Source organism: Trichomycterus rosablanca, chromosome 1, assembly GCF_030014385.1.
Source record: "Trichomycterus rosablanca isolate fTriRos1 chromosome 1, fTriRos1.hap1, whole genome shotgun sequence".
In the NCBI taxonomy this organism is placed as follows: domain Eukaryota; kingdom Metazoa; phylum Chordata; class Actinopteri; order Siluriformes; family Trichomycteridae; genus Trichomycterus; species Trichomycterus rosablanca.
In genome coordinates, this window is record NC_085988.1 from 84925112 (window position 1) to 84937352 (window position 12241).

The window sequence follows — 12241 nt, forward strand, 5'->3', positions numbered from 1 at the left end:
GCTTTATCCTCGGTGCTCAGTGTACAGCCCATCTTCCTCCTCAACTACTACTTCAACACACACTCCGTGTACACACACACACACACACACTCAGTATCCACCATGCACCACCGTTCTTCTTCCTCCCGACAACAAACACACACACACTCACTACACGCCCTGTGGAGTCTGATTCTACACTTCTGCTTCACTAACCGCGCTCAAATCCGCCCTAATTCACTCCTAATGTCCGCTGTTTCACCCGGTGCCGCTCACTGCAAATTTGTTGATCCTAATAAAGGATAAAATCACGGAAAATAAAAGAATAAAACGTTAAAACTCGCCGTCCAAACGCCTAACTGTTCCTCCATCCGCCCGTTTTCTCTATTTCCTGCTCTGAAGATCAGGGTTGCCAGATTGAGCCAAACCCCGACCCGAGATTCAAAAACACCAAGTGTCGTCATTTTACCGCTTCCGGATCCCCTTTTTCAAACTAATGTCTTAATTTTTGTAAAATACACATTATTTACAGTATCATTTAGTTCAATGAATGTTAATATTTAGTCATATATTATTAAGAATACACACAGATTAATCATATAGATTATTTGTATACAAAAGCAGATACAGACGTTAGCATCTACCAGAGGTGCAAATACTAGCTTTGTACAAAACAACAAGAACTATCAATCACCATGATTAATATAATAATTATAACTATATACTTTATAACTTGTTTAAATATATGGTAATAGGTCTGCATACATGTACGCATCTGCAAATGTCAATATAGCTAGCTATGAATCATAATAATGCTACTGCTAATAATAGTGATGATAATAATAATAATAATAAAATAATATAGATATGTAGAAATAAAAAGTATACAAAGAGTCTTAATGGGTAAAGAAATGTGCAAATATGTATAGATGTACAGTTGATGTAAAGTGCAGGTGCAAATGATAAATAAATACAGTAAGTACAGTGTGTAGACCAAGCTGTACTACTTAAACTACTCAAACTATTCATAACACTTACACTGCTCTTAGTACTCATACGACTGATGCTACTTATACTACTAATAATGTTGCTACTAATAATAGTAATAATAAAATAATATAGATATGTTGAAAAAAAAAGTATGCAAGTCTTAATGGGTAAAGAAATGTGCAAATGTATGGATTAGACAGCTGATGTAAAGTGCAGGTGTAAATGATAAATAAATAATAAGTCCAGTGTGCAGACCAAGGTGTTGACAGTGTTAACGATGTAGTGTGGCGCTTTCATAATACGAATTCTACTTACTATTTATAATACTAATACTACTTATACTATATTATACTATACTATGGTAGGGAGCTGTGTACCAATGATGCGCTCAGCAGTCCTCACCACCTTACCACCTGTAATCAGTGTTGCCACCCTCCATTTTAAGAATTCCCAAGATCTTGCCACAAAAGTCCCAAGATTGTACAAAAAATCCCAAGTAACTAAAAATGACAAAATTGTGAGGATTTATATAACACATTTTCAGTTATTCACAAAAACAAAAATCCTGAGTTAACTGAGAGAGTCCTGTCTCATCTGATTTACGGGGATCACTGTGATTACGATCATGAAACGATGCCATGAGAAATCAGATTTTAAACTCTTTACACTACGGCGATTGACGCAGATTTATTTCTGCAATCTATCACAACAATCACCCAAAAACTAAAGTAAAATGCACGGATGACAACAGACGTGACGTCATGTTCTCGCGTCCAAGAAAATGTAAGTAAGTAAAGAAGTAAATGTACAGTAGGTATAGAAATGTCCAGCGACAACCAAGGGTTATTATTTAGTAGTAGTACGCTTGGTCATTCCTTATTTATGACTCAGCCAAAATAGTAATCAGGACTAAATTTACACCAAATCTAAATATATTATGGTTCACTTTAAATTGCTTATATTTTTTAAATTATATTTTAAGTTTCTTTTTTAATTTCAATGTTCATATGTTTTAATGTTTCTACACTTTTTAGACTTTAAAACATTTGTATTTTTTGTATAAATATATATTTTTGTCTATTTTGTTACTACTGTGGCCGAGCAGTCACAAAAGCATTTCACTGCCAGCTGTATGACTATGTATGTGACAAATAAACTTGATTTGATTTCGATTTGATGACTGCAGACCATAAAATTACATGCAGATTTTAATTGCTTGAGTGCAAATTAAAAATCCCAAGATTACTTGGCAAAATCCCCAAATCTCATGTCAATCCCTCAAATACCAAGATCTTGGGAAAAATCCCAAGGAGTAGCAACACTGCCTGTAATGTAGGAAGGGACACATATTGTGTGTGTGTGTGTGTGTGTGGTGTTAAAATCCTTTCTCTTTGCTTTAATTATCCTTAAAAAGTATCTAGAACTTAAGGCACACTGGGATCTATTTATACCACATTGTAGGGAAAAGCCAAACTATAAAGTCCAAGGAACTGACTGTGTATCTCCATCATCACATTCACTGGCAGAGATCAGGGTATGGATATAAAACAACGTCTAAGGCTTTGAGTCTTTCCGGAACTACAGTGGCTCTATAATATTCAAACTGAAGAAGCCTGGAACAACCTGTAACCTTTCTAAAGTTGGCCATCACAAAGGTTCGTGGTCAGAGAGGTGTTTGCAGAGACCACTGTTGGGGCTGTCAATGTATTGAGTCACAATTGTAAGTCAGTTTGTATAAAGCATTTGCTAAATGCCGTAAATGTAAATGCAGATAAAATCATGAAAGCACCGTTTAGCTGCTGACAGGATACAACTTAAAGAAAATATAGAAAACAAAACAAGGCTTTAAAACAGTATTATAATGCAGCTCCTGTTTTATTTATATATATTTTTTAAAACCACAGTATTTCCACCTTCAGCTCACCTCATTTGCCTAGCTGTAGTTGGTCAGTGTTTAATGCTCATGAAAACTGTTTCTATCCAAATGTTTAGCAAATAATATGCAAATTTTCAGATGCACAAAAGAAAATGTTGTGTGTCTAATTTAGCAGCTGTTCTGTTACATATTTTTAAGGTATTAGATGATACTTGGAACAGTTTATTGCTTATTCTACACTGTGCTTCCACAGTGTGCTTATTCAACACTGACATGGTGGATAAATCCAGATTTAATCAGGTATATTAAGACATTCAACTTCTCTCTTTGGTAAATAAACTATTGTTAAGAGTTTAGTACAACCCCAAATCGGACAAAGTTGAGAAATGTAAATAAAATAAAAACACAGAGTTCCTTACATTTACTTATTTGATGTCAGACAGGATGAACCTGAGATATTTCATGTTTAATCTGCTCAACTTCATTTCATTTATTAATAAACATCCATTCCTGGATTCCAAAAAAAGTTGGGACGGTAAAGCATTTACCACTTTGTAATGTCGCCGTTCCTTTTCACCACTTAAAAGAGGTTTTGGCACCGAGGAGACCGAGTGATTTAGTGTTTCAGCTTTTATTTTGTTTCGTTCTTCCTGCAAACACGTCTTAAGATGTGCAGCAGTACGGGGGGTCGTCGTTGTCTCATTATATGTTTCAAAATTCTCCACACGTTCTCTATTTTGGACAGGTCAGGACTGCAGGCAGGCCAGTCCAGTACCCGTACCCTCTTCTTCCACAGCCGTGCCTTTGTAATGTGTGCAGCAGGTGGTTTTGCATCGTCTTGTTGAAAAATGCTGGACATCCCTGGAAAAGACGACGTCTTGAAGGCAGCACATGTTGCTCTAAGATCTCAGTGTACTTTTCTGCATTAATGCTGCATCACAGAAATGTAAATTACCTTGTTTTTAAACATTTCAATCATTTTCTCACACATTTGTGTACAAACTGGATCCTCTGATCATCTTTACTCATCAGAGACTCTCAGCCTTTCCTGGATGCTGCTTTTGGCCTGAAATGCAGGAATGGATGTTTATTAATAAATGAAATGAAGTTGAGCAGATAAAAGATGAAATATCTCAGGTTCATCCTGTCTGACATCAAATAAACATCAAAGTAAATGTAGGAAACTTTGTGTGTTTTTATTTTCCATACTGTCCCAACTTTTTCTGATTTGGTGTTGTACTTGGGGTTGCCCTTAATATTTAATATTCTACACTCTAATAATTTGGTTTTGCACTTTAACTGTATTATATGTAAATAATCTCTATCTTGCACTTTGGTTAGATGCAGAATGCACAATGACAATAAAGTTGAATCTAATCTAATAGTAATAATAATAATACTATTAAATACTGATACTATTAAAAATAAAAACACTATCACTCTGTAAAACACAGCAAAGTTCTAATACTGAAGAAAGAACTAAAACAACTCGATGTTTTTTTTTAAATAAATAAAGCACCTTCACACATATAACGTAAATAATCCCAATTTGGCAACCCTGGCTCTCACACGTACACGGCAGCTCATGTTTGTGCACGCGCTCAGGCACGCGCACTCACTTTCCCTTTTTACATTTCCTGCATTGTTTCGATTGATTCGGTTCAAAACATAAAAATCTAACAGCGTAAAAACGCGCTTTTATTTTATTAACGATTAATACAGAAAAATATTCAGCTTTAATCGCTCTGAAATGCGGTTTTTGTAGGGGGGGCGGGACCTGTTGCTTAGGAGACTGTTGCGCGGACACTCAGCTGGCCGTTAAGAATCACTTAAGTGAATCGATTCCATATAACTGTTAGAGTGAATCAAATAGGGATTCAGATTCACCAAACGGATTGCGCAACTCGAGTTGCGTCATACTATTCATACTACTCATACTATTCATACTACTCTTACCACTCATACAACTTATCCTACTTATACTACTCATACTACTCTTACCACTCATACAACTCATACTACATATACTACTCATACTACTTATACTACTCATACTACGAATAACACACTACTCATACTACTCATACGACTTATTCTACTCATACTACTTACACTACTCATACTACTTATACTATTCATACTACTCTTACCACTCATACAACTTATACTACTCATACTACTAATACTATTCATACTACTCATACTATTCATACTACTCTTACCACTCACACAACTTATACTACTTATACTACTCATACTACTCTTACCACTCATACAACTCATACTACATATACTACTCATACTACTTATACTACTCATACTACGAATAACACTACTCATACTACTCATACGACTTATTCTACTCATACTACTTACACTACTCATACTACTTATACTATTCATACTACTCTTACCACTCATACAACTTATACTACTCATACTACTAATACTATTCATACTACTCATACTATTCATACTACTCTTACCACTCACACAACTTATCCTACTTATACTACTCATACTACTCTTACCACTCATACAACTCATACTACATATACTACTCATACTACTTATACTACTCATACTACGAATAACACACTACTCATACTACTCATACGACTTATTCTACTCATACTACTTACACTACTCATACTACTTATACTATTCATACTACTCTTACCACTCATACAACTTATACTACTCATACTACTAATACTATTCATACTACTCATACTATTCATACTACTCTTACCACTCATACAACTTATACTACTTATACTACTCATACTACTCTTACCACTCATACAACTCATACTACATATACTACTCATACTACTTATACTACTCATACTACGAATAACACACTACTCATACTCATTTGCAAGAAGTCTTTCTGAGGTTCTAGATCTCAGGAATGTTTTAATGCTTTTAATTTTTAATTTTTCCTTATGTAAAGCACTTTGAATTGCCACTGTGTATGAAAGGTGCTATACAAATAAACTTGCCTTGCCTTGCCTTACTCATACTACGAATAACACACTACTCATACTACTCATACGACTTATTCTACTCATACTACTTACACTACTCATACTACTTATACTATTCATACTACTCTTACCACTCATACGACTTATTCTACTCATACTACTTACACTACTCATACTACTAATACTATTCATACTACTCTTACCACTCATACAACTTATACTACTTATACTACTCATACTACTTACACTACTTATACTACTTACACTACTCACACTACTTATACTACTCATACAACTTATACTACTTATACTACTCATATTACTTATACTACGAATAACACACTACTCATACTACTTATACTACTCATACTACTTATACTACTCATACTACGAATAACACACTACTCATACTACTCATACGACTTATACTACTCATACTACTCATACTACTTACACTACTCATACTACTTATACTACTCATACTATTAATACTAATCATACTTACACTACTTATACTACTTATACTACTCACACTACTTATACTACTCATATTACTTATACTACTTATACTACTCATATTACTTATACTACGAATAACACACTACTCATACTACTTATACTACTCATACTACTTATACTACTCATACTACTTATACTACTCATACTACGAATAACACACTACTCATACTACTCATACGACTTATCCTACTCATACTACTCATACTACTCATCCGACTTATACTACTCATACTACTCATACTACTTACACTACTCATACTACTTATACTACTCTTACCACTCATACAACTTATACTACTTATACTACTTACACTACTCACACTACTTATACTACTCATACAACTTATACTACTTATACTACTCATATTACTTATACTATGAATAACACACTACTCATACTACTTATACTACTCATACTACTTATACTACTCATACTACGGATAACACACTACTCATACTACTCATACGACTTATACTACTCATACTACTTACACTACTCATACTACTTATACTACTCATACTACTTATACTACTCATACTACGAATAACACACTACTCATACTACTCATACTACTCATACTACTTACACTACTCATACTACTTATACTACTCATACTATTAATACTAATCATACTACTCTTACCACTCATACTACTTATACTACGAATAACACGCTACTCATACTACTTATACTACTCATACTACTTATACTACGAATAACACGCTACTCATACTACTTATACTACTCATACTACTTATACTACCCATACTACGACTGACACACTACTCATACTACTCATACTACTTATACTACTCATACTACTCATACTACTTACACTACTCATAATACTTATGCTACTCATACTATTAATACTAATCATACTACACTTACCACTCATACTACTTATATTACGAATAACTTTTACTCTACTCATAATACGAATACTACTAATTTATTCTACTTATACTACTCATACTACTTATACTACGAATAACACGCTACTCATACTACTTATACTACTCATACTACTCATACTACTTATACTACGAATAACACGCTACTCATACTACTTATACTACTCATACTATTAATACTAATCATACTACTCTTACCACTCATACTACTGATACTACGAATAACACACTACTCATACTACTTATATTACCAATACTATTCATATTACTCTCACCACTCATACAACTCACACTACTTATACTAATCATACTACTCATAATACTTATACTACTCTTAGTGCTGATACTAATGATGCTACTTATACTACTAGCACTACTCTTACAGCTTATAGCACCTATACTATTTATACTATTTATAGTACTCATACAACTCACACTACTTATACTACTAACGCTACTCACACAACTCACCACTCTTACTACTCATCATACTGTCATTTTAATCACTAATCACTAAATTAGTATGAGCATCCGAACTGACCTGCAGTGACCTCAGTGTTGTTGAGCAGTGTGTTAGTGGAGAAGCTGATCGCTGCCCTCATGTGTTCAACTCAAAATTCTTCCATAAAGTGCTGGACGTCCCAGTTCAAAACAAATGCTTTTAAAATAGAGCAACATCTAAGTGATCTCTACAGCTAGAACAACAACAATGCTCTTCTGAGAAGCTTCTAACAAGACTTTGAAGTGTGTCTGTGGGAATTTGTGATCCTCATGATGTCCAGTTATTGTTAAGATGAGGCCACAAAGTTGCTCGTTCAGTTCTGTATGTACTTTGGGGTCTGCAGTACTGACCGTGTCCCTGTCAGTGACCTTCCTCTTCCTCCTGCACCCACTGTTCCTCTGCCATCACTTCAAACTTTTCAGACCCTTGAAATGAACATCCCAAGTTTTCTGGGAATGGCTGTTTGTATATATGTTTAACTTTGTGTCAACAGTTTAGGGAAGGCCCTCTTCTGTTCAAGCATGGCTGTGCCATTGTGTACAAAGTGAGGTCCATAATCACCATGGTTTAAGAAGTTTGGTGTAGAGGAACTCCAGGATCCTGCACAGAACCCTGAGCCTAACCAAACGCCTTAATACGAATGATACTTATACTATTAATACTACTAATACTACTTATTTATACTACTTATACTACTAATACTACTTATTTATACTACTTATACTATTAATATTACTAATACTACTTATTTATACTACTTATACTATTAATACTACTAATACTACTTATTTATACTACTTATACTACTAATATTACTAATATTACTTATTTATACTACTTATACTATTAATATTACTAATACTACTTATTTATAATACTAATACTTTTAATACTACTTATTTATACTATTAATACTACTAATACTACTTATTTATACTACTTATACAATTAATACTATTAATACTACTTATTTATACTACTTATACTATTAATACCACTAATACTACTTATTTATACTACTTATACTATTAATACTACTTATTTATACTACTTATACCATTAATACCACTAATACTACTTATTTATACTACTTATACTATTAATACTACTAATACTATTTATTTATACTACTTACACTATTAATACCAGTAATACTACTTATTTATACTATTATTACTATTTATATTATTAATACTACTTATTTATACTAATTATATTACCTATACTACTTATACTATTAATACTACTTATTTATACTACTTATATTATCTATACTACTTATACTTTTTATACAACCTATTTTTACTACTTATATTATTAATACTCCTGATACTATTATACTAATAATACTACTTATTTATACTACTTATAAATACTATTTATATTAATTGTACTATTTATACTACTTATTTTTACTTTTTGTAATACTATTTGTAATAGTCATATTTTATACTACTTACATTATTAATACTACGTATACTACTTATATTATTAATACTACATATACTATTTATATTAATTGTACTATATTACTTATATTATTAATACTACTTATACAACTCATAATAGGAATAATACTAATACTACTTATATTACTCATTAAACACCTTTGGGATGAATCAGGATGTCGACTGTAAGCCGGACCTTTTTGTCCAACCTTAGTGCCCGATCTCACGAATGCTGTTTTAAACCTGAATGAACACAAATTCCCACAGTCTTCCATAAAGAAATCAGAAGCTGTTAGAGCCACACGAGAGGAAAATTCTGTATTAATGCTGGACGTCTAATAAGCTCCTGATCAGGTGTCCAGATACTTTTGGTCGCATGGTCTGATAGAGATGTTGAGTTATTTTGTGCAGGAGCTGCACCAGCGCAGGTATAAATAATATGGACGGTGATTACGGTTCTTATCACGCTTCTCCTTTGGACCTGATGAGCCGGTGGAATCAGTGACAAAGCTTTTGTTACTTTATGGTTCTACAGGCTGCAGAACAACATCGTATCATTTATTATCGGGACGCCACTTCTAATCTTTACATTCATGTGTTTAAGGCACAACAGCTGCAAACAGGTGTAATAAATCAATGATATGAAATACGTTGTATGTTCCTACTTTGCAGCTAGAGTTTAGGGAAGGTCCTTCCCTGTTGCAGCATGAGCATGAAGAAGAATACGGTTAAAAGAAACTTCAGCGTCCTGCACAGAGCCCTGACCTCAGCCTCACTCAGCAGAGATGTTCACAAGTCACAAGTCCGAGTCAAGTCACGAGTCTTTAGGCTAGAGTCCGAGTCAAGTCACGAGTCTTGCTAAACTGCAATCACCTTCTGATGATATGGCTGTGGGAACAATCGTATCTCATCTCACGTTCTCTATTGGGGACAGGTCAGGACTGCAGACAGGCCGGTCCAGCACCCGCACTTTGTAATGTGTACAGCAGGTGGTTTTGCATTGTACGGTCGAAACACGCACAAATGTCCCTGGAAAAGATACGCCATTGAGCTTTACACACTAAAATCGTATAATAATATTATGCACTGTAGATGGCAGTGTTAATTTTGACAGCAAATTTTGATTTAGTTTTAGTCGTAGTCTTTTGACTAAAATGTCATTTAGTTTTAGTCATAATTTAGTCATCTGAATTGTTTTAGTTTTAGTCTAGTTTTAATCGACTAATTATCATAAGAATATAGTCGACTAAATCTACAGTCGATTCAGTCGACTAAAATACATATTTGTTTGTTTGTTTGTTTGTTTGTTTGTTTGTTTATTAGGATTTTAACGTCATGTTTTTACACATTGGTTACATTCATGACAGGAACGGTAGTTATTCATTACACAAGTTTATATCGAACACAGTCATGGACAAATTTAGTATCTTCAATTCACCTCACTTGCACGTCTTTGGACTGTGGGAGGAAACCGGAGCACCCGGAGGAAACTCACGCTGACACGGGGAGAACATGCAAACTCCACACAGAAAGGACCCGGACCGCCCCACCTGGGGTTCGAACCCAGGACCTTCTTGCTGTGAGGCGACAGTGCTACCCACTTAGCCACCGTGCCGCCCTAAAATACATATAAAGGGTGTAAAATGTAAATGCTTTTTCATCAGTTCCCTTAAATTATTTAAGTCATTATATACACTTACACAAAATGAAACATTTTTAACCAGTTATGGAATATTATTAATGTTTGAATGTGCAATACACACAAAAACAGATTTAACTTATTTCAAACATCTTTATTTACTTGACCTGCTTATTGAGCATAACAATAACAAAATATTAATGACCAGTAGGCCTGCTCTGCCTGAAACATATATGCATTGTTCATAACAAATTGCATATTACATTCTTTATAAAACTGGGTACCGTTAAAACAGCTGTGCCATTATGTTGCCATTATACTGCCAGCGGTGCCAGATGTTTCAGATTTGTTATGTTTTTACTCGTCGCCCCACATGGTTTACACATCGTCTTGTTTTTCACGACGTCAAATGAGAAATGTGTCCAGATATATCGACTCTCCTCTTTCTCCCTGTTGACATTGTGGAGTTAACCTGGTTCCATGAGTAAAGAAAGTTCACAGCCTAGTCTGGTCTAGTCTGGGTTTAGATCAAATATGTGCAAGTGTGGTCTTGCCGCGGTACTGCAAAAGATTAGTACTGATTGGATGGCTACCCGGCTTGTCCCGCCCCTCCACATTTGCTAAAGTAGTTCTGATTGGATCTCTTCCTAACTTGTCCCTACCTTCCACAAAACTAAATCAGTTCTGATTGGATGTCGTCCCTGCCAAACATTTTCGTCTCGTTTTTATTCGTTGACGAAAGTGTCGATTCATTTCGTCATAGTTTTTATCCTGTCATCGTCTCGTTTTCGTCATGAAAAAAAGGTTCGTTGACGAAAACTATGACGAAAATCATTCGTCAACGAAATTAACACTGGTAGATGGAGAAACATGCAAATCATGTTGTTTTAAACATTTTAATAATGTTCTCACGTGGCCGCTCAGGTGGGGCAGCGGCAAAAACACACGCTGGAACCAGAGCTGGGATCTTGAATACATCGTATCGAATCTCAGCTCTGCCTGCCGGCTAAGGCTGAGCAACCACATGAACAACGATCGGCCTGTTGTTCAGATATGGGCGGGACTAAGCCGGATGGGGTCTCTCTCCCATAACTGGTGCAATTACTGCTGGCTGACTGGGGTGCCTGCACAGAGATGAGAAAAGAGTGCTCTCAGGGTGTGTCTCTCCGTACACAACGCTGAACTGCACTGCACTCGTCAAAGTGTAGCTGATAAGATGCATACGGCTGCTGCCTATTCAGGAGGGGGCGTGGGTTAGCTTCATTCTCCTCAATCAGAGCAGAGATCAGCATTGGTGGAGAGGAAGCGTGCCGCAATCTGCCCATGTTTGCTCCTCAAAAACTCAGCCGTTCTTTCTAGGATCCTGTTATTGTACCAAATCAT

General features: G+C 35.0%; 1 protein-coding gene across 1 annotated transcript in view; it reads right to left on the minus strand.

Annotated features, from left to right (window-relative positions):
• The window catches only part of gnai1 (guanine nucleotide binding protein (G protein), alpha inhibiting activity polypeptide 1), a 47007-nt gene extending 46642 nt beyond the window's left edge, over positions 1-365 (minus strand). Inside the window, exon 1 of the mRNA XM_062996970.1 lies at positions 1-365. This exon is cut by the window's left edge and continues 86 nt beyond it. Coding sequence (XP_062853040.1) covers positions 1-32 — 32 coding nt within the window. The 5' untranslated portion in view covers positions 33-365.
• Positions 366-12241: the final 11876 nt, after the last annotated feature.